The sequence below is a fragment of the Sapajus apella genome, unplaced genomic scaffold (assembly GCF_009761245.1).
Source record: "Sapajus apella isolate SASKATOON/1434 unplaced genomic scaffold, GSC_monkey_1.0 scaffold23, whole genome shotgun sequence".
Classification (NCBI taxonomy): domain Eukaryota; kingdom Metazoa; phylum Chordata; class Mammalia; order Primates; family Cebidae; genus Sapajus; species Sapajus apella.
The window spans coordinates 808614-832443 of NW_022436963.1; the positions used below are offsets into that span (position 1 = coordinate 808614).

The 23830-nt window shown below is 44.8% G+C and overlaps 1 protein-coding gene across 3 annotated transcripts in view; it reads left to right on the plus strand.

Annotated features, from left to right (window-relative positions):
* Positions 1–23830, plus strand: part of CCDC36 (coiled-coil domain containing 36) — a 54674-nt gene that overhangs the window by 449 nt on the left and 30395 nt on the right. For 2 of the 3 annotated variants that reach the window (XM_032289817.1, XM_032289818.1), the window contains exon 2: positions 21385–21455. In XM_032289817.1, the coding sequence (XP_032145708.1) occupies positions 21400–21455 (56 nt within the window). In that variant the 5' untranslated portion in view covers positions 21385–21399. Of the gene's footprint in view, positions 1–21274; positions 21456–23830 lie in introns of those variants that run through there. The other variant, XM_032289819.1, reaches the window with a different exon arrangement.

A 23830-nucleotide genomic window follows, 5' to 3' on the forward strand; every position in this document is an offset into this window, starting at 1 on the left:
TTGATTATGAGTAGGGAAAACCCTGTGAGGCCTCTGGAAAAACATCAAAAGAATTTAATCTAAGAGCTCTGAGTGTGTCTCCAGGTGGAAAAGAGGTGGAAAATGAGAGAGGCCGGCCTGGTGGGCGCACAGAGGGCCTGAAGTCTGAGGAAGAGACCTGCTTTTTTCTGCTAGAACTTTCTGCAGTGAAGGAACGGGAGGGGCACCTGGAGGGCCTCACCTCGCAGCCTCAATATTCTTGCAGTAGGCTGGGCGCGGTGGCTCACACCGGTAATCCCAGGCCTTTGGGAGGCCGCGGCGGGCAGATCATGAGGAGGTCAGGAGCTTGAGACCAGCCTGGCCAACATGGCGAAACCCTGTCTCTACTAGAAATACAAAAATTAGCTGGGCGTGGTGGCACGTGCCTGTAGTCCTAGCTACTAGGGAGGCTGAGGCAGGAGAATCGCTTAAACCTGGGAGGCAGAGGTTATGGTGAGCCGAGATGGCGCCATTGCACTCCAGACTGAGAGCGAGACTCGGTCTCAAAAATAATAATAATAAAATGGGGGTGGATGCGGGCGTAGTGGCTCACGCCTGTAATCTCAGCACTTTGAGAGGCTGAGATGGGCGGATCATGAGGTAAGAAGATAGAGACCATCCTGGCTAACACGGTGAAACCCTGTCTCTACTAAAAATACAGAACATTAGCCGGGCATGGTGGTGGGCGCCTGTAGTCCCAGCTATTCAGGAGGCTAAGGCTGGAGAATCATGTGAACCTGGGAGGAGGAGGTGGCAGTGAGCCGAGATTGCACCACTGCATTCCAGTCTGGGCGACAGAGCGAGACTCCGTCTCAAAAAGAAAGAAAAAAAAAAGATTGTCAGTAGAATTGATGACGATGGTCAGATGAGGAAGTCTATGCCCCTCAGGGTGGTCTTCTCCCCCTCACGTGTTCCTCCCTTGTGTACCCACCCTGCCAGGGCCCTTTACTTGTACATAGTTTCATTCCTTACATGCACTCAACTTTTTCTCCCCCTACTTTTTTTTTTTTTTGAGATGGAATCTTGTTCTGTTGCCCAGGCTGCAGTACAGTGGCATGATCCCAGCTCACTGCAACCTCCGCCTCCCGGATTCAAGTGATTCTTCTGCCTCAGCCTCCGGAGTAGCTGGGACTACAGGTGTGTGCTATAAATCCCAGCACCTTGGGAGGCCGAGGCAGGTGAATCCCTTGAGCTCAGGAGCATGAGACCTGCCTGAGCAACATGGAAAAACTCTGTCTCTACCAAAAATACAAAAAATTAGCCGAGTGTGGTGGCATGTGCCTGTGGTCTGAGCTACTCAGGAGGCTGAGTTGGGAAGATTGCTTGAACCTAGGAGGTGGGGGTTGTGGTGAGCCAAGATATGCACCATTGCACTCCAACATGGTTGTGAAGCCCTGTCTCAAAAGGATGGAAAACCATATATTTTAAATTTCTGACTACTTGGCATGTCTACAAAATTTAGTTGTAATTTAGTTCCCAAGTTTTTAACTCACTAAACAATAAGTGTTTTTTGAGCACCTATTATGTTCCAGGCATGACTTTTAGGTTCTAGGGATGTAGCAGTAAATCAAAAACTATTGTCCTCAAAGAGCTTAATATTCTAGTAATCATGGATACCTGTAGAGACAGAAAATAAGTTAATAGAATATAGTGTATTAGAATGATGATGTGTTGTAGAGAAAAAAAAGCAGGGGAGAGCCATAGTGATTGTCAAAAGGCTACAATTTTTTTTTTTTTTTTCCAGACAAGCGTCTCCCTCTCTCTCCCAGGCTGGAGTATAGTGGCGCAGTCTTGGCTCACTGCAGCATCTGCCTCCCAGGTTCAAGCGATTCTTGTGCCTCAGCCTCCTGAGTAGCTGGGACTACAGGTGTGTGCTACCACATCCAGGTGATTTTTTGTATTTTTTTTTTTTTAGTAGAGATGGGGTTTCACCATGTTGCCCAGGCTTGTCTTCAACTCCACAGCTCAGACAATCCTCCTGCCTCGGCCTCCCAAAGTGCTAGGATAACAGGTGTGAGCCACCGCACCTGGCCTAGAGGTTACAATTTTAAATAAGTAATTTGAAAGAGATGGAGTTGTCTGTCATGATGATGTCTCAGGGAGGAGTGCACCAAAATGAGGGTGCTGCATGCAAAAGCAACATGAAACTGCTTGTGCCCAGCAAGGGAGAAAAACAGTAGGTAGGCCCATAAGAGGCATGCAACAGGATATAGATGGGAATGGTGGAGGGCTATGGAGAGATTACAGATACCCTCTAAATAATCATAGAGAATTCTGGCCTTTATTTTGAGTAGGGTAAGAGGAATGGAGGGTTTGAGCAGGGGGATGATGTGATCTGACTTAGGGTTAGTGTAACTCTGGCTGCTTTGTAGGGAAGAGAGTGGAGAGGGACAAGGGTGAAATCAGGGAAAGTAGTTAGTAGGCCATTGTGATAATCCAGGCTGGTGGCAGCAGAGTAGGGTTGCCACATTTAGCAAATAAAAATACAGGACACCCAGTTGAATTTCAGGTAAACAATATTTTTTGTACAAATATGTCTCACATAACATTGGGAAATTCAAATTTCACTGGATGTTCTATTTTATCTGGCAACCCTCCAGTTGCCAGAAAGGGAGTGAGGAGTGGTCATATTTTGAAGGAACTAGTACAGATTGGATGTGGGACCAAGAAAAGGGAATCGAGGAGGATTTAGATTTTGGCCTGAGCACTTGGAAGACGGAATTGTCCTTAAATGGGAAGAGCACAGGAGGAGAGTGTTTAGGGGAAATTATGAGGATCTTGGCTTTTTTTTTTTTTTTTTTTTTTTAATGGAGTCTCGCTCTGTTACCAGGCTGGAGTGCAGTGGCATGATCTCAGCCCATGTCAACCTCTGCCTCCTGGGTTCAAGCAATTCTCCAGCCTCAGCCTCCCAAGTAGCTGGGACTACAGGCTAATTTTTTTGTATTTTTAGTAGAGACAGGGTTTTACCATGTTGGCCAGGATGGTCTCAATTTTTTGACCTTGTGATCCGCCTGCCTCAGCCTCCCAAAGTGCTGGGATTACAGGTGTGAGCCACTGCGCCTGGCCTGGATCTTGGCTTTGAACATTGTCTTAGTCCGTTTTGTGTTGGTATAACTGAATACCACAGCTGGGTGATTTAAATAAATTTATTTCTCACAGTTTTTGAGGCTGGAAAGTTCAATATCAAGGTGCCAGCATCTGGAGCTCACTTTTATAACAACCCACTCTAGCGATAATGAACTCACTCCTGCATGCACTCCAGTTTATGCACTCATATTAATCTATTCATGAAGGTGGAGTGGAGTCCTCATGGCCTAATGACCTCTTAACAGTTCTACGTTTTTTGTTGTTTTTTTTTTTTTTTGAGACAGAGTCTCTGTCACCAGGCTGGAGTGCAGTGGCAAGATCTTATCTCATTGCAACCTCTGACTCCCTGGTTCAAAGTATTCTCCTGCCTCAGCCTCCTGAGTAGCTGGGATCACAGGCATGCGCCACCACACCCAGCTAATTTTTGTATTTTTAACAGCGACGGGGTTTCACCGTGTTGGCCAGGATGGTCTCAGTCTCCTGACCTTGTGATCTACCTGCCTCAGGCTCCCAAAGTGCTGGGATTATAAACTTCAACATAAGTTTTTGGAGAGGACATATAAACCACAGCATTTGGCCATGTGGATTCAGCATGTGAAACTGCATATATGGAGGGCCAGTTTTTCATATATGGTAGTTCTGGAGGGCTGGCTTCTGGACTTGAGTGTGTGTGGATTTTGATATATTGTTGGGGCCGGGATGTGTTCTGGAACCAATCCCTCACATATCCAGAGGGACAACTATAGTTCCCTTAACTCAGGTTAATGATTACTAGTTATGTGCAGGGATTACCACCCAAATTTTATACTTTCCTTCTGAAAGAATTTTGGTGATGAGGAGCTGTAATCTGAAAGGGGCTTTTTCTGAGAGCTTATGGAGAAAAGTAAGGCAGATGAAATGATGCTTTGTTGGGGAAGATGTTACCAGAAAGGGGTCACAATCCAGACTTCAAGAAAGGGTTCTTGGATCTCTCATAAGAAAATTTGGAGCAAGTCCACACAGAATAGAGTGAAAGCAAGTTTATTAAGAAAGTAAAGAAGGCTTGGTACCGTGGCTCACGCCTGAAATCCCAGCACTTTGGGAGGCTGAGGCTAGTGGATCAGGAGGTCAGGAGTTCAAGACCAACCTGGCCAAGATGGTGAAATCCTGTCTCTACTAAAAATACAAAAATTAGCTGAGGGTGGTGGCGGGTGCCTGTAATCCCAGCTACTTGGGAGGCTGAGGCTGAGAATTGCTTAAACTTGGGAGGCTGAGGTTGCAGTGAGCCGAGACTGCACTACTGCACTCTAGCCTGGGCAATAGAGTGACACTCTGTCTCAAAAAAAAAGGCCAAGCGCAGTGGCTCACACCTGTAATCCCAGCACTTTGGGAGGCCGAGGCAGGCAGACCATGAGGTCAGGAGTTCAATACCAGCCTCGTCAATATGGTGAAACCTCGTCTCTACTAAAAATACAAAAATTAGCCAGGTGCGGTGGTGCACACCTGTAATCCCGGCTACTCTGGAGACTGAGGCAGAAGAATCACTTGAACCCAGGAGGCAGAGGTTGCAGTGAGCCGAGATGGCGCCATTGCACTCCAGCCTGGGCAACAAAGCGATACTCCCTCCATCTCTTTTTATTTTTTTTAATTAATTATTTTTATTTAATTTTATTTATTTTAATATATATATTTTACTACTTTGATGGCTTCCATAATCTCAAAAAAACAATGGCAACTCCATAGAACAGCCCCAAAAGCTGCTGGTTGCCTATTTTTATTGTTATTTCTTGATGTATGCTAAACAAGGGTGGATTATTAATCAGTTTTCTGGGAAAGGGGTGGAGATTTCCAAGAACTGAGGATTCTTCTTCCTTTTAAACCATATAGATTAACTTCTGGATGTTGCCATGGCATTTGTAAACTGTCATAGTGCTGGTTGGAGTGTCTTTCAGCATGCTAATTTATTGTAATTAGCTATGATGTGCAGTGAGGATGATCAGAGGTCACTTTCTTTTTTTTTCAGACTCTTACTCTGTCACCCAGGCTGGGGTGCAGTAGCGCAATCTTGGCTCACTGCAACCTCCACCTCCCACGTTGTTCAAACGATTCTCCCACCTCAGCCTTCTGAGTAGCTGAGATTACAGGTGCACCATCATGCCTGGCTAATTTTGGTATTTTTAGTAGAAATGGAGTTTCGCCATGGTGACCAAGCTGGTCACAAACTGCTGACTTCAAGTGCTGGGATTATATTGTGAACCACTATGTTTGGCCTTAATTTTTGTTTGTTTGTTTTTGAGATGCAGTCTTACTCTGTAACCCAGGCTGGAGTGCAGTGGTGCGATCTCAGCTCACTGCAGCCTACACCTTCTGGGTTCAAGCAATTCTCCTGCCTCAGTCTCCTGAGTAGCTGGGATTACAAGCATGTGCCACCACGCCTGGCTAATTTTTGTATTTTCAGTAAAGATGGGGTGTTAGAGACAGAATGCTTGTTTCTAGGTGCTGCAAGGAAAAATTAGCCTTCAGACAAAAAGTTTTCTCAGCAAGTCAATTTTACTTTCTGCAGAAAAGGTGCTACTTGTCAGCAATCTTGCTGTGAGAGCACACTGAACAAAGGAAAGGCAGGAATATTGATTCTTTATGCACTGAATCCTTACTGCTGTGTCCTATCTCCATTGGTTGGAGCTGGACCTCAGGCTAAACTTAACTTGATTGGCTAACAACTTAAAACTTTCTTAAATAGGTAAAAGCAATAGAGAACAAAGGAAAAGAGGATGTTTCTTGTGAAAGGAGTCAGAAAAGTAAAACATTTTTTTATTTTTTATTTTCTTTTTCTTTAGAAAAGTAAAACATTTCTAAACAAGGAAGGGGCATGGGCTGCGCCCTGGAACATGGTCACAGGCATGTCCAGCACAAATATCTTGGTTAAAGTACAAGGACATAGAATGTACTTATTCCCTTATATCCTAATAGCTTTATAGGGTAGGGTTTAACAAAGAGTTACTAGCAAAAAGTGAAAAGGCTTGGAAGAAAATTTGTCTTTAAAAAAAACTATTGTTTCTAACATTTATTATTATTATTCTTTAACAAGAAGGGAAACTTCGAAGAGGAACTTTTTTTCTTTTTTTTTGAGACGGAGTTTCACTCTTGTTACCCAGGCTGGAGTGCTATGGCGCAATCTCGGCTCACCGCAACCTCCGCCTCCTGGGTTCAAGCAATTCTCCTGCCTCAGCCTCCCGAGTAGCTGGGATTACAGGCACGCACCACCATGCCCAGCTAATGTTTTGTATTTTTAGTAGAGACGGGGTTTCACCATGTTGACCAGGATGGTCTCGATCTCTTGACCTCGTGATCCACCCGCCTCGGCCTCCCAAAGTGCTGGGATTACAGGCGTGAGCCACCGCGCCCGGCGAAGAGGAACTTTTTACATGGGGTTTCATTATGTTGGTCAGGCTGGTCTCAAATTCTTCATGATCCACCCGCCTCTGCCTCCCAGGCCTGTTTTTTTTTTTTTTTTTTTTTTTTTTGAGAGGGACTCTTGCTCTATCACCCAGGCTAGAGTGCAGTGACACAATCTCAGCTCACTACAACTTCCGCCTCCTGGGTTCAAGCTATTCTCCTGCCTCAGCCTCCTGAGTAGCTGGGATTACAGGAGTGAGCCACTGCACCTGACCAAATTTTTGTATTTTTAATAGAGATGGGGTTTCACCATGTTGGCCAGGCTGGTCTCAAACACAGGCATGACCACCACGTCTGGCGCAGAGGTCACTTTCACTGCCATCTTGGATATGATGGGTTTTGGCCTGCTTCTTTACTGCATCCTTTGTAATCTGCAGGGCCTTTGTGACCTGTATCTTTGCTTACCTATCTCATCCTGTGACTATAAATGCGTAACCTCCTGGGAATGCAGCCCAGGTCTCAGCTTCATTTTACCTAGCCCCTATTCAAGACAGAGTCACTCTGGTTCAAATGCTTCTGACAGGCAAGGTGCAGTGGCCCACACCTGTAATCCCAGCACTTTGGGAGGCCAAGGTGGGTGGATCACCTGAGGTCAGGAGTTTGAGACCAGCCTGGCCAACATGGTGAAACCCCATCCCTACTAAAAATACAAAAATTAGCCAGGTGTGGTGGCAGATGCCTGTAATCCCAACTACTCAGGAGGCTGAGGCAGGAGAATCACTTGAACCCAGGAAGCAAAGGCTGCAGTGAGTGCCAAGATAGTGCCATTGTACTCTAGCCTGGGCGACAGAGAAAGACTCTGTCTCAAAAAAAAAAAAAGCCTCTGACAAAGAATGTGTGGAACGCAGGTGGACAGATGAAAGAGGGTAGGAAAAGCCAAGCTTATCTGCTTTAGTTTGTTACTTGATGACTGGTTATGCTATTACCTTGTTTCATTTTGAAACTAGATCATGCATCAGCTCTGTGTTCTGAGAGCATTTTTTCTTTCTGGTGAATTTTACTCCTTATAACTCAGGCTGCATATTTTAGATACTGCTGATTTAATATTGGAATTTTTTTTTTTTTTTTTTTTTTTTGAGACGGAGTTTCGCTCTTGTTACCCAGGCTGGAGTACAATGGCGTGATCTCGGCTCACCGAAACCTCCGCCTCCCGGGTTCAGGCAATTCTCCTGCCTCAGCCTCCTGAGTCGCTGGGATTACAGGCACGCGCCACCATGCCCAGCTAATGTTTTTTGTATTTTTAGTAGAGACGGGGTTTCACCATGTTGACCAGGATGGTCTCGATCTCTTGACCTCGTGATCCACCCACTTCGGCCTCCCACAGTGCTGGGATTACAGGCTTGAGCCACCACGCCCAGCCAATACTGGAATATTAACCATGTATACTGTAATATGATTTGTAGCATACCTTACTCTGCCACTACTTAAAATTGTGATTGTTTCTAAAAAAAAAAAAGTCTGTTTTTCAGCCCTCGTAATTAGTTGGCACCAACTAATCATTTAAAAATTTGTAACCTCAGGCCGGGCGCGGTGGCTCAAGCCTGTAATCCCAGCACTTTGGGAGGCCGAGGCGGGTGGATCACGAGGTCAAGAGATCGAGACCATCCTGGTCAACATGGTGAAACCCCGTCTCTACTAAAAATACAAAAAATTAGCTGGGCATGGTGGCGCGTGCCTGTAGTCCCAGCTACTCAGGAGGCTGAGGCAGGAGAATTGCCAGAACCCAGGAGGAGGAGGTTGCGGTGAGCCGAGATCGCGCCATTGCACTCCAGCCTGGGTAACAAGAGCGAAACTCCGTCTCCAAGAAAAAAAAAAAAAAAAAAAAAAAAATTTGTAACCTCAAAAAAAAAATTGGTAACCTCTTTGCTTAAATAAAAATAGTCCTTGGCTGGGCACGGTGTCTCATGTCTGTAATCCCAGCACTTTGGGAGGCCGGGACAGGTGGATCACAACGTCAAGAGATCAAGACCATCCTGGCCAACATGGTGAAACTTTGTCTCTACCAAAAATATAAAAATTAGCTGGGCATGGTGGTGCACGCTTGTAGTCCCAGCTACTTAGGAGGCTGAGGCTGGAGAATGCTTTGAACACAGGGGGTGGAGGTTGCAGTGAGCCAAGATCATGCCACTGCACTCCATCCTGGCAACAGAGCAAGACTCCATCTTAAAAAAAAAAAGTCCTCATGATTCCTTTGTTTATTAATTTCTGCTGCCGTGTCTGGCAGACTCTGGCCGAGCGAGGGATGAAAGGAGTACTCAGACATAGGTTTGCAGTATAAGAGCAGTCAAGGGGCTGCCCAGCACTAGTGGCCGAAGAAGAGAGCAGCCTCAAATAGCTGGAGCTGCTTGCTTTTATTTAGAACAGATATAATGCCGAAAGCCTGGAGCCAACACAATCTATGTGTAATTAACATTATTGTTCCCCCTTTCAGGAAGCAGTCACGGAAGATCAAGGGTCAGTTTCGGACAACATAAGTAAAAAAACCTATTAAAGATAAATTCCCCTACACTTCCTTTACCTACTCCTTGTCCTCTGCCTCAGGCTAAGAGAACAGCTGCCTTCAGCTTATTCTCCCCCAAAGCTATGCAGAGCCTTCTGACCTTTCAAAAGGCCTGCTCCTTTCCCTTATAGCTTCTCCCACCACTCTGACTGATCTACTACATATAATATTTCTAAATTAGTTTGGGTTCAGCAATAACTTATCTCTCAAGGCAAACATGCTTTTCTGTGTGCTCTTGTTATTTCTTTCTGCCTCTATGGATTAAACAGACCTCCACAGCAATGCAATTTAGGTCCCTAGAACAGGAGTCCCCAACCCCCAGGCCCCAGGGCCAGTACCAGTCAGTCTATGGCCTGTTAGGAACCAGGCCACACAGCAGAAGGTGAGCAGTAGGACTGCCTGAGCTCCATCCCTGTCAGATCAGTGACAGCATTAGATTCTCATAGGAGTGTGCATGAACCCTGTTGTGAACTGCACATGCAAGGGATCTAGGTTGTGCACTCCTTATGAGACTCTAATGCCTGATAATCTGAGGTGGAACAATTTCATTCTGAAACAACCCCCTGCCCTGCCCACAACCAATGTCCATGAAAAAAATTGTCTTCCATAAAACTTGTCCCTGGTGCCAAAAAGTTTGGGAAGTGCTACCCTAGGACTCAAGGTCAGAAACCTAATGCCTGAGGGAGTTTACTTTCCATCCTGAGAAACCACACTTAGCCATATTTTGCTAATTTGACCCATAATCACCTCAATGTGTTTTTCTATCTTTATTCAGCTAACAACTTCCTTACATTGCTCCTATTCTGTTTTCCTCACTTCTATTGCTGTCCAGAGTCACAGCCTTTGTAAAGCTAAACATCACCATATTAAAATCTACCACTTACAAAGAGGGTAACTGGAGCTTGACCCACTCAGGAGCAAAGAACAGTGTACTTTTTCTATAAACCATTGGAAAACCCCATACTTTATAGAAAGTATACAATTGGATGATCTAGGTCAGCTGCAGTGGCTCACACTTGTAATCCCAGCACTTTGGGAGGTTGAGGCAGGCAGAATGCCTAAGGTCAGGAGTTCGAGACCAGCCTGGCCAATGTGGTAAAACCCTGTCTCTACTAAAAATGCAAAAATTAGCTGGGCATGGTGGTGGGCGCCTGTAATCCCAGCTACTCAGGAGGCTGAAGTAGGAGAATTGTTTGTACCCAGGAGAGGGAGGTTGCAGTGAACCAGAGCAAGACTCTGTCTCAATTTTTTTTAAAAATTGGATGATCTAAAGACCTCTTGTGTGGTAGAGGTAGACCAGTCATGACTGAATATAACTGACAGGTTCCTGACCTTTGTAAGACATCTTTCCTCTGGTTGAATTCTAGGAAGATGGACATCCTCAGGATTGGATAAACCATGGGATAAACATAGACTTGATGTATAAGTAAAGGCAGGATAATTAATCTAAAGGAAAAAATGTTATTCATCTTCTACCACACATATATTGAATCTCTTCTGTTAATTCAGTTAACTGGAGTTGCTGGTTTCATTTTCAACAGTAAGGGGGTTTGGTCATAGAGTCTGAGAGACTACCTTTGTTACCCTCTGGTCATACAGGACCTCATTGGCCTCACCCCTTTCATGCTAGCACAGTGTCACATACCTGGAACTCTACGGGCTTTTTAAAAGTTTGTATTTCTGGCTGGGCACAGTTGGCTCACACCTGTAATCCCAGCACTTTGGGAGGCTGAAGCAGGTGGATCACTTGAGATCAGGAGTTTGAGCCCAGCCTAGCCAACACGGTGAGACCCTGTCTCTACTTAAAAAAAAAAAAAATTAGCTGGGAGTGATGATGCATGCCGGTAATCCCAGCTACTCAGGAGGCTGAGGCAGGAGAACAGCTTGAGCCTGGGAGGCAGAGGTTGCAGTGAATTAAGATTGCACCATTGCATTCTAGCCTGGGTGACAGAGTGGGACTCCATATCCAAAAAAAAAAAAATTAAAAAAAAAAAGGCCGGATGTGGTGGCTCACGCCTGTAATCCCAGCGCTTTGGGAGGCCAAGGCAAGTGGATCACCTGAGGTCAGGAGTTTTCAATCAGCCCGGCCAACATGGCAAAACCCCATCTCTACTAAAAAATGCAAAAATTAGCTGGGCATGGTGGCATGTGCCTGTAATCCCAGCAACTAATGGGGCTGAGGCAGGAGGATTGCCTGAACCTAGGAGGCAGAGGCTGCACTGAGCCAAGATCATGTTACTGTACTCCAGCCTGGGCAACAGAGCAAGACTCTGTCTCAAAAAAAAAAAAAGTTTGTATTTCTAATTCCATGAATACAAGGTATTTTGAGCTTTATATATATTCAAAAAAAGCAAATTACATTTTTTTTTTTTAAGCGATAGGGTCTTGTTTCGTTGCCCAGGTTGGAGTGCATTGGTGGAATCGTAGCTTACTGAATTCCTAGGCTCAAGTGATCCTTCTGCCTCAGCCTCCTGAATAGCTGGTGGGACTCCATATCCAAAAAAAAAAAAATTAAAAAAAAAAAGGCCGGATGTGGTGGCTCACGCCTGTAATCCCAGCGCTTTGGGAGGCCAAGGCAAGTGGATCACCTGCGCGATCTTGGCTCACCGCAACCTCCGCCTCCTGGGTTCAGGCAATTCTCCTGCCCCAGCCTCCTGAGTAGCTGGGATTACAGGCACGCACCACCATGCCCAGCTAATTTTTTGTAGCTTTAGTAGAGACGGGGTTTCACCATGTTGACCAGGATGGTCTCGATCTCTTGACCTCGTGATCCACCCGCCTCGGCTTCCCAAAGTGCTGGGATTACAGGCGTGAGCCACCGCGCCCGGCCTATTATTATTATTTTAAATAGAGATGGAGTCTTTCTATGTTGCCCAGGCGGGAGTGCAGTGGCTATTCACAGGCACAATCCCACTACTGATCAGCATGGGAGTTTTGACCTGCTCCATTTGTGACCTGGGCCAGTTCACCCCTCCTTAGGCAACCTGGTGGTCCCCCACTCCCAGGAGATCATCATATTGATGCCGAACTTAGTACGGACACCCACTTGACGTAGCACACTACAGCCCAGAACTCCTGGACTCAAGCAATCCTCCAGCCTCAGCCTCCCAAGTAGTTGGGATTACAGGCATGCACCACCACGTCTGGCTAATTTTTAATTTTTTTGAAATAGTTTGAGAGATAATTTTTTTTTCTCTGTTGCCTACGCTAGAGTATAGTGGGGCAATCTTAGCTCACTGCAACCTTGACCTCCCAGGCTCAAGTGATCCTCCCACCTCAGCCTCCCAAGTAGATGGGAGTACAGGTTTGTGCCACCACACCCTGCTAATTAAAAAAAAAAAAAATTATAGAGGCAGGGTTGTCCAGGCTGGTCTCAAACTCATGGCCTCAAGCAATCCTCTTGCCTTGGACTCCCAAGTGCTGGGGTTACAGGTGTGAGCCACCATGCCTGGTCTACTCATTGTTTTTCAAAGGGTGGGCAGAGATCGTGGGAGAAGTCTGAATATTGCCATGATTCAGATAATAATAATAGCTAATAGCCAGTTCGTTTGGAATCTATATACTGATTGTGGTGTGATGATTACATGAATTCTAAATATTAGTTAATATTCATAGAATGACTTTGGGAAGCTGAGGCAGATGGATCACTTGAGGCAGGAGTTTGAGACCAGTCTGGCCAACATAGCAAAATCCCATCTCTACTAAAAGTACAAAAAATTAGGCCAGGAATGGTGGCTGACATCCGTAATCCCAGCACTTTGGAAGCCAAGGTGGGTCGGTCACAAGGTCAGGAGTTCAAGACCAGTTTGGCCAAGATGGTGAAACCCCATCTCTACTAAAAATATAAAAATTAGCCAGGTGTGGTCGCAGGCACCTGTAATCCCAGCTACTTAGGAGGCTGAGGCAGAGAATTGCTTGAACCTGGGAGGTGGAGGTTGCAGTGAGCTGAGATCACGCCACTACACTCCAGCCTGGGCAACAGAGTGAGACTCTGTATCAAAAAAAAAAAAAAAAATTAGCTGGACATGGTGGCGCATGCCTGTAATCCCTGTAATCCCAGCTACTTGGGAGGCTGAGGCACAAGAATCATTTGAACCCAGAGGCAGGAGTGACAGTGAGCTGAGATTACATCATCACTGTTCTCCAGTCTGAGTGACAGAGCATAACTCTGTCTCAGAAAAAAAATTAATGGAACGTACACACCCATACAAACATACACAATTTTGTATGCTACTTAAAAAATGTGAAAGGGCTGGGTGAGGTGGCTCAGGCCTGTAATTCCAGCACTTTGGGAAGCTAAAGTAGGCACATTCCTTGAGCTTAGGAATTTGAGACCAGTCTGGGGAATGGGGTGAGACCCCATCTCTATTATATAAATTTTTTTTTGAGATGGAGTCTTGCTCTGTTGCCACACTGGAGTGCAATGGCATGATCTTGGCTCACTGCAACTTTCACCTCCCGGGTTCAAGTGATTTTCCTGCCTCAGCCTTATGAGTAGCTGGGACTACAGGCGTGTGACACCACACCCAGCTAATTTTTGTGTTTTTAGTAGAGGGGGGTTTCACCATGTTGGCCAGGATGATCTCGATCTCTTGACCTTATGATCTGCCGGCCTTGGCCTCCCAAAGTGCTGAGAGATTACAGGCGCGAGCCACTGTGCCTGGCCTACATAATTTTTTTTTTTTTTTTAAAGGGTAAAGTAGGCCGGGCGTGGTGGCTTACGCCTGTAATCCAAGCACTTTGGAGGCCAAGGTGTGCGGATCACCTGAGGTCAGGAGTTCAAGACCAGCCTGACCAACATGGTGAAACCCTGTCTTAAAAAAAAAAAAAAAAAAAGATAAAGTATTTTTGAAAGGATATTAGGAGGTTCATTTTTTGTCTTTTGAGACAGAGTTTTGCTCTTGTTGCCCAGGCTGGAATGCAGTGGTGTGATCTCGTCTCACTGCAACCTCTGCCTCCTTGGTTCAAGCAATTCTCCTGCCTCAGCCTTCTGAGTAGCTGCAAATAACAGGAGCCCACCACCATGCCCAGTGAATTTTTTTGTATTTTTAGTAGAGACGGGTTTTATTATGTTGGCCATGCTGATCTCAAACTCCTAATCTCAGATGATCTACCTGCCTTTGCCTCTCAAGGTGCAGGGATTACAGGCGTGAGCCACCATTCCTGGTGTTTTTGTTTGTTTGTTTTTAGACAGAGTCTTGCTCTATTGCCCAGACTGGAGTGCAGCAGTATGTTTTTAGCTCACTGCAACCTCTACCTCCAGAGGTAGAGGATTACCTCTACCTCCAGAGGTAGTGGATTACCTCTACCTCCAGAGGTAGTTGGGATTACAGGTGTGCACCACCACATTGGCTAAATTTTTTTTTTTTTTTTTTTTTTTTTGAGACGGAGTTTCGCTGTTGTTGCCCAGACTGGAGTGCAATGGCACGATCTTGGCTCACCGCAACCTCCGCCTCCTGGGTTCAAGCAATTCTCCTGCCTCAGCCTCCCGAGTAGCTGGGACTACAGGCACGCACCATCATGCACAGCTAATTTTTGTATTTTTAGTAGAGACGGGGTTTCACCTTGTTGACCAGGATGGTCTCGATCTCTTGACCTCGTGATCCACCCGCCTCGGCCTCCCAAAGTGCTAGAATTATAGGCGTGAGCCACCGCGCCCGGCCAAGTTTTGTATTTTTTTAGAGACAGGGTTTCACCATTGTTGACCACGCTGGTCTCAAACTCCTGACCACAAGTGATTTGCCCAAAGTGCTGGGATTACAGGTATGAGCCACTGTGCCCGGCCAGAAGGTTTAAATTTTAATGAAGTCCAGCTTATTCTTTTTTTTTTTTTTCCCATGAGTATCTTTGAATTTATATCTAAAAAGTCATTGCCAATCCCAAGGTCATCTATATTTTCTCCTATGTTATCTTCTAGGAGTTTTATCATTTTGCATGTTACAATTAGGTTTATAATCCATTTTGAGTTCATTTTTGTGAAGGGTGTAAGGTCTATATTTAGATTCATTATGTATGCATGTGGCTGTCCAGTTGTTTAGCATCATTTATTGAAAAGACTATCTCAGTTGCATTATCTTTGCTCCTTAGTCAAAAATCAGTTGGCTATTTTTATGGGTCTATTTCTGGGCTCTCTACCTTGTTCCATTGATTTCTTGTCTTTTTTTTTTTTTTCTTGGCCAATACCACATTGTGTTGATTACTGTAGATTTAAAGTAAGTTGTCTTCTTCTTCTTTTTTTTTTTTTTCTTTTTTTGAGACAAGGTCTCACTCTGTCACCAAGGCTGGAGTGTGTGGCATGATCACAGCTCACTGTAGCCGCAACATCCCCAGGCTCAGGTGATCCTTCCACCTCAGCTTCCCAAGTAGCTGAGACTACAGTTGTATGCCACCACACTCAGCTAATTTTTTAATATTTTGTAGAGATAGAATTTTGCCATGTTCCCCAGGCTGGTCTCTAACTCATGGTCTCAAGCAATCTGCCTGCCCCAGCCTTCCAGAGTGCTGTAATTACGTATCTGAGCCACTGTGCCTGGCCTTATGTCTTAAAGCCAGGTAGCATCAGCCTTCTGGCTTCTTCTTCAAGTTGTATTAGCTATTCTGGATTTTTTGCCTCTCCATATAAATAGAGTCAGTTTATCAATATTTACAAAATAACTTGGTGGAATTTTTATTAGGATTGCATTGACTCTATACATAAGGTTGGGAAGAACTGACATCTCGACAATATTGAGTCTTCCTATCCATGAATATGAATATTTCTCCATTGATTGATTGATTGAGATAAAATCTCGCTCTGTCACCCAGGCTGAAGGGCAGTGGCCCGATCTCGGCTCACTGCAACCTCCGCCTCCCAATTCAAGCAATTCTTTTGCCTTAGCCTCTGGAATAGCTGGGACTAGAGATGCACGCCACCATGCCTGGCTAATTTTTGTATTTTTAGTAGAGATGGAGTTTCACCATATTGTTCAGGGTGGTCTTGAACTCCTGACCTCGTGATCTGCCTGCCTCGGCCTCCCAAAATGCTGGGATTACAGGTGTGAGCCACCATGATATCTCTCCATTTATTTAGTTCTAATTTGATTTCTGTCATCAGAGTTTTGTAGTTTTCGTCATATAGATGTTGTATATATTTTGTCAGAGTTACATGTAAGTATTTCTTTTTGGGGGGTCCAAATATAAATGGTTTTGTGTTTCTATTTATTTATTTTTTGGGGACAGTGTCTTGCTCCATTGCCAGACTAGAGTGCAGTGGCGCAATCTCAGCTCACTGCAACCTCCATCTCCTGGGTTGAAGCGATTTTCCTGCTTCAGCCTCCTGAGTAGCTGGGATTATAGGCACATGTCACTATGCCCAGCCAATTTTTTGTATTTTTAGTAGAAACGGGGTTTCACCATGTTGACCAGACTGGATCCTCTTGTCTCAGCCTCCCAAAGTGCTAGAATAACAGGCATGAGCCACCATGCCCAGCCAGTTTTATGGGTTGTTTTTGTTTTGTTTTGTTTTGTTTTTCAGACAGAGTTTCGCTCTTTTTGCCAAAGCTGGGGTGCAATGGCGGCATCTTGGCTCACTGCAACCTCCGCCTCCTGGATTCAAGCAATTCTCCTGCCTCAGCCTCCTTAGTAGCTGGGATTACAGGCACACACCACTATACCCAGCTAATTTTTTGTATTTTTAGTAGAAACAGGGTTTCACCATGTTAGCCAGGCTGGTTTTGAACTCTGACTTCAGGTGATTGACCTGGCTTGGCCTCCCAAAGTGCTGGGATTACAGGCATGAGCCATCACGCCCGGCCAGGTTTTGTGTTTTTAATTTCAAATTCCATTTTTTCATTACTGGTATATAGGAAAGTGATTGACTTTGTATGTTAGCTTTGTATCCTGTGACTTGCTATAATTGCTTAGTTCCAGGAATTTTTTTTTTTGTCAATTATTTCAGATTTTTTTTTTTTTTTTTTTTTTTTTTGAGATGGTGTCTCATTCTGTAGCCCAGGCTGGAGTGCAGTGGCACAATCTTGGCTCACTGCAACCTCCATCTCCCAGGTTCAAGTGATTCTCCTGCCTCAGCCTCCTGAGTAGCTGGGATTACAGGTGTGCACCACCGCAATCATTTTTGTATTTTTAGTAGAGATGGGATTTCACCATGTTAGCCAGGCTAGTCTCAGACTTCTGACCTCAAGTAATCACCTGATGTCAGGAGTTTGAGACCAGCCTGACCAATATGGTGAAACCCCATCTCTACTAAAAATCAGCCGGGTGTGGTGTCGGGAGGCTGTAATCAGGAGCTACTCAGGAGACTGAGGCAGGAGAATCACTTGAACCTGGGAGGTGTAGGTTGCAGTGAGCTGAGATCATGCCACTGTACTCCTGCCTGAGCAAGACAGTGAGACTCCATCTCAAAAAAGAAATTTATATTCAGAACATCTGTTTCATTTTATCTATGTTTGTGTTGGGACAGTATTTTATATTTGATAGTCTTTATTTCACTATATGTGTGGTAATCATATTTTCTGATGCTGTAATTATAATATATAATCTGATAAATATGAATACTCTTATTAAAATGGAGAGACAAAATTTAGAAATGGGCTTTTTAGCTGGGCACAGTGGCTCATGCCTGTAATCCCAGCATTTCAGGAGGCCAAGGTGGGCAGATCATGAGGTCAGGAGTTTGAGACCAACATGGTGAAACACTGTCTCTATTAAAAATACAAAAAAAATGACCAGGCATGGTGGCTCACCCCTGTAATCCCAGCACTTTGGGAGGCCGAGGCAGGCGGATCATGAGGTCAAGAGATGGAGACCATCCTGGCCAACATGGTGAAACCCCATCTCTACTAAAAGTACAAAAATTAGCTGGGTGTGGTGGTGTGCACCTGTTCCCAGCTACTTGGGAGGCTGAGGCAGGAGAATTGTTTGGACCCGGGAGGCAGAGTTTGCAGTGAGCTAAGTTCGCGCCACTGCACTCCAGCCTGGTGCCTTGTGACAGAGGCTCCATCTCAAATAAATAAATAAATAAAATATTTTTTAAAATACAAAAAAAATTAGCTGGGTGTGGTAGCACGCACCTGTAATCCTAGCTACTCAGAAGGCTGTGAGGCAGGAGAATCGATTGAACCCGAGGGGCAGAGGTTGCAGTGAGCTGAGATTGTGCCACTGTACTCCAGCCTGGGTGACAGAGTGAGACTACGTCTCAAAAAAAAGAAAAAGGGCTTTTATAATAAAATTTAAGCTATATGATCATCATAATGACCTATAGTATACAGCGTGTTGGGTTGTCAATGAGCAGAGCAACTGTTTATAAGAGGTGTGAGAAGGTACTTTTGCCCAAAGCACTCCATATTTCCTTCTCTAGCTTCTTTACTGCCAAATTCACAGCTGACTTTGCATTCCAATATCTCTTTTTTTTTTTTTAAAGACAGGGTCCTGCTCTGTTGGCCAGGCTGGAGTACAGTGGCTTGATCTCAGCTCACTGCAACCATCTCTTGGGTTCAAGTGATTCTCGTGCTTCAGCCTCCCAAGTAGCTGGAATTACAGGCATGTGCCACCATGTGTATTTTTAGTAGAGACGGGGTTTCACCATGTTGACCAGGATGGTCTCGATCTCTTGACCTCGTGATCCACCCGCCTCGGCCTCCCAAAGTGCTGGGATTACAGGTGTGAATTTTAATGTCTTCTAGTCAAGGGAGAACTAGTTTTGTAATAGACTATGTCATTCATTGTACCAAGCAATGAAAGATGGAGTTTATTGGTTCTTTCCTAATAGCAGATTATGACTGGATGGCAAGGGAAAGGGGCCAAAAGGCAGAAAATGGAAGGCAAATTTGCCGTTTTAGAAGTGACTTTGGGTTTTGCCTGGCATCAAGATTGATGGGGGTCAGCAGCTACTTGGGAGACTGAGGCAGGAGAATCGCTTGAACCTGGGAGGTAGAGGCTGCAGTGAGCTAAGATCATGCTACTGTACTCCAACCTGGGTAATAGAGCCAGACTCTGTCTCAAAAAAAAAAAAAAAAAAAAAAGGCCGGGTATGGTGGCTCACTCCTGTAAATCCTAGCACCTTGGGAGGCTGAGGTGGGCGGGTCACCTGAGGTTAGGAGTTTGAGACCAGCCTGGCCATTGCAAAACCCCACCTCTACTAAAAATACAAAAATTAGCCAGACATAGTAGCAGGTGCCTGTAATCTCAGCTACTCATGAGGGAGGCTGAGAGAGGCGAATCTTTGAACCCAGGAGGTGAAGAGTGAACTGAGATAGCACCACTGTACTGCAGTCTGGGCAACAGAGTGAGACTCTGTCTCAAAAAAATTAAAAAAAAAAAAAGAAAGAAAGAAAAGAAGTGATGGGGGACAGGATGGTGGCTCATGTCCGTAATCCTAGGACTTTGGGAGGCCAAGGCAGGAGGATCACTTGCACCGGCAGTTAAGGACCAGCCTCAGCAATATAGTGAGACCCCATCTCTATAAAAAATTACAAAATTAGGCCAGGCGCAGTGGCTCATGCCTGTAATCCCAGCACTTTGGGAGGCTGAGACAGACGGATCACCTGAGGTCAAGAGTTTGTGACCAGCCTGGCCAATATGGTAAATCCTCGTCGCTACTAAAAATACAAAAATGAAATTAGTGGCTGGGCATGGTGGCGGTGGCTCATGCCTGTAATCCCAGCACTTTGGGAGGCTCAGGCGGGAGGATTGTCTGAGCTCAGAGTTCGAGACCAGCCTGGACAACACAGTGAAACCCCTTCTCTACTAAAATACAAAAAATTAGCTGGTCCTGGCGGTATGCACCTGTAGTCCCAGCTACTCGGGAGGTTGAGGAGAATTGCTTGAATTCTGGAGGCAGAGGTTGTAGTGAGCCGAGATCACACCACTGTACTCCAGCCTGGCCACGGAGTGAGACTCCATCGCAAAAAAAAAAAAAAAATGAGCTGGGCGTGGTGGCGTGCACATGTAGTCCCAGCTACTTGGAGAGGTTAAGGCAGGAGAATCACTTGAAACCAGGAGGGGAAGTTTGCAGTCAGCTAAGATCACACCACTACACTCCAGCCTGGGGGACAGCAGGAGACTCCAAACAAAAAAAACATTAGCCAGGTGTAGTGGCATAGGCCTGTAGTCACAGCTATTTTGGAGGTGAGGTGGGAGGATTGCTTGAGGCCAGAAGTTCAAAGGTTTTAGTGGGCCATGATTGCACCACTGCATTCCAACCTGGGAGACAGAATGAGACTCTGTCTCTTAAAAAAAAATTTTTTTTTATGGGAATTTGTATGCAATTGAACAGCAGAAGGGAATTTGCATGCAATTTAGCAACAGACATACCTGTTTCTGGCATATAGGTAATAGAAATTTTCACTACAGCTAGTGCTCGACTTAACGACCACGATTGGTTCCGATAGACTGGTCGTCGTAACACGATTTGGTCGTAAGTTGAGTAGGCTATATGTGCAGTACTGTGAAATGATGTTATAAAAATCTTTAAGTCATATTTTATCATAATTTTCTTTCATTATTGTTATATATCATAATTTTCTTTGTTCATTTTATGCCATTTGTATCATCTCTACACCATTTTGTTTCTTATTTTTACATTCGTCAGGTTTAAGTAAAACACTGCATTACCAGTACAACTGGTTTAATATTTGCAAAACATACAAAATTACAAAATACAGGTGCATACAAAAATACAAAATACAGGTGTAAAAAATACCATAGGAAACATTTTCCCAATTGCAAAACATATCAAAATATATAAACATGTACGAAACATTTTATTGGCCGCTGGTGCCTGGCTGCGGATCGTTGATGTCGTCATCTGAGGTAGCAGTTGGGGTTACCGGAGTTGGTTTTTTCATAAACATGGTGAGCTTTGTCTAAATTGTATGTTTCTTTTTTCCTTCATAAATTTCACGATATGGACGAAACACATCGTGTGCCACCCATTCAATCCTTGCAAATCGTTCGATGTTTGGGTCCATTGCTTCGAAATGTATAAGAAGTTTATTGGGAGGGGTTTGATGAAAAATATCCAAGACACAAAACACAAATTGCTGTACCGAGTCTGGGATAACAATTGAAATGGTGCACGCAGAGATGGTAGTGCTGCCGGAAGCTGGTCCACACTGTCCTACGCCCAGCTGGGCAACATTTGCGCTGCCAGACGCGGAGCAGTCGTGGCTAGCGATTGTGGTTGTAAAGTCGAATGGTCGTAAGTTGCATAGGTCATAAGTCGATCAATACCTGTAATTGGATGGGAATAAAGCTGCTGGAATGTCCTCATGTACATACAATAGTCACTATTAATCTTTTGAAAAATTATACTGTTAACTTTCTTAATATTCATCTGTTTTTTCTAATAGGTATAATTATAAGAAATGAATTTTAATGTCTGGAATATCAAAGAGATGCTCAGTATTCCATCAGGCTCTGGGTAAGTTTTCTGGTTATATTCTCTGCTCCTTAAGAGGATTTTCTGGTTTCACTGATTCACAGAAAAAGGGTCCCTGGCTAGGCAAAGTGGCTCATGCCTGTAATCCCAAAACTTTGGGGGGCGAAGTGGGGTGGATCGCCTGAAGTCAGGAGTTCAAGACCAGCCTGGTCAACATGGTGAAACACCGACTCTGCTAAAAAAAATACAAAAATTAGCTGGATGCAGTGGCGCACACCTGTAATCCCAGCTACTCAGGAAGCTGAGGCAGGAGAATTGCTTGAACCTGGGAAGCGGAGTTTGTGGTAAGTGGAGATCGCACCACAGCACTCCAGACTGGGTGACAGAGCGAGACTCCATCTCAAAAAAAAAAAAAAGAGGGTTCCCTACCCATTAAGGGTTCCCTTCTCCACATAATAATGGAGGTACCCCCATATAGCCTCTTCTCCTCTGTCACTGCTGCATCTTCTTGTGCTTTTTTTCCTTCTGTCCATTACAAAACTAGTACCAACCCAGCTCTGTGTGTTAACTGAGTAATTATTTCGTATTCAGCACTGGGCCTATGAGTGTCAGAGTAGGTCCAACATCTGAACACTCAGCCCAGTTGGGGTGACTACTATTGAAGTAACAAGGAGAAAAATAATGACAATGTTCAAATATATGTTCAGTTGTACAGTGCAATTTATAGGTACTGTGGAGATTAAGAGCCGCTCTAGTTATTGACAAGGCTTGTTGAGATTCTGTCCTCTCAACTACTCCACTAAGGTATTTACATTGGTGTCTACTGTTCTGGAATAAGCCTGCCACTGCTAACTTGGTGAGTATTCCCAAGAAGTAGTGTATTTTTAAGGGATTTGTAATTAGTCATGCTATGCTCTTATCACTGGATAGTTTCTTTCCTCTTTAACACCTTCCTAAAGAGTTATCAATTGATCAGAAACCAAGAGCACTGTTTTTAATTTCTCAAAAAGGAAAAAAAATGCTTACAGTTGATGGAGAGTGGTGAAAATCTATCTTTACTTTCAGATTATAGTTTTGTTTGTTTGTTTATTTTGTTTTGTTTTGTTTTTAATTTGAAATGGAGTTTCGCTCATTGCCCAGGCTGGAGTGTAATGGCACGATCTTGGCTCACTGCAACCCCTGCCTCCTGGGTTCAAGTGATTATCTCACCTCAGCCTCCCGAGTAGCTAGGATTACAGGCGCCCACCACCACCCCCAGCTAATTTTTGTATTTTTAGTAGAAATGGGGTTTCACCATGTTGTCCAGTCTAGTCTCAAACGCCTGATCTCAGGTGATCAGCCCACCTCAAAGTGCTGGGATTATAGGCGTGAGCCACCACACCTGGCAAAGCTTCCAACATACCAGTGAAGTCCAGTTGGTATGTTGGACTTTTTTGTTTTTGTTGCTTGTTGTTCCTTTGGTATCATATCCAAGATTACCAAATCCAATGTCATGAAGCTTCTTCCTTCTGTTTCTTTCTTTCTTTCTTTTTTTTTTTTTGAGATGGAGTCTCACTCTGTTACCCAGGCTGGAGTGCAATGGCACCATCTTGGCTCACTACAACCTCCGATTCCCAGGTTCAAGCAATCCTCCCGCCTAAGCCCCCCTAGTAGCTAGGATTACAGCATGTGCCACCATGCCTGGCTAATTTTTGTATTTTTAGTAGAGACCGGGTTTTGCCATGTTTGCCAGGCTGGTCTCAAACTCCTGACCTCAGGGGATCCACCCAAATCAGCCTCCCAAAGTGCTGGGATTACAGACGCGAGCCACCACACCTAGCCTTCATATTTTTTTTTTTTTTTAACACATTGCTACAAAGACGGGTCCAATTTTTTTTTTTTTTTTTTTTTTTTTTTGAGACACAGTCTTGCTCAGTCCACCCAGGCTGGAGTGCAATGGCGTGATCTTGGCTCACCGCAACCTTCACCTCCCAGGTTCAAGCGATTCTCCTGCCTCAGCCTCCTGAGTAGCTGGGACTACAGGTGCATGCCACCACGCCCAGTTAATTTTTTGTATTTTTAGTAGAGATGGGGTTTTACTGTATTAGCCAGGATGGTCTCTATCTCCTGACCTCGTGATCTGCCTGCCTTAGCCTCCCAAAATGCTGGGATTATAGGCGTGAGCCACCGCCCCCGGCCTGATACTTTAAAAAAAAATTTTGCCGGCCACAGTGGCTCAAGCCTGTAATCCCAGCACTTTGGGAGGCCAAGGCGGGTGGATCACGAGGTCAAGAGATCAAGACCATCCTGGTCAACATGGTGAAACCCCGTCTCTACTAAAAATACAAAACATTAGCTGGGCATGCCTGTAATCCCAGCTCTACTCAGGAGGTTGAGGCAGGAGAATTGCCTGAACGCAGGAGGCAGAGGTTGTGGTG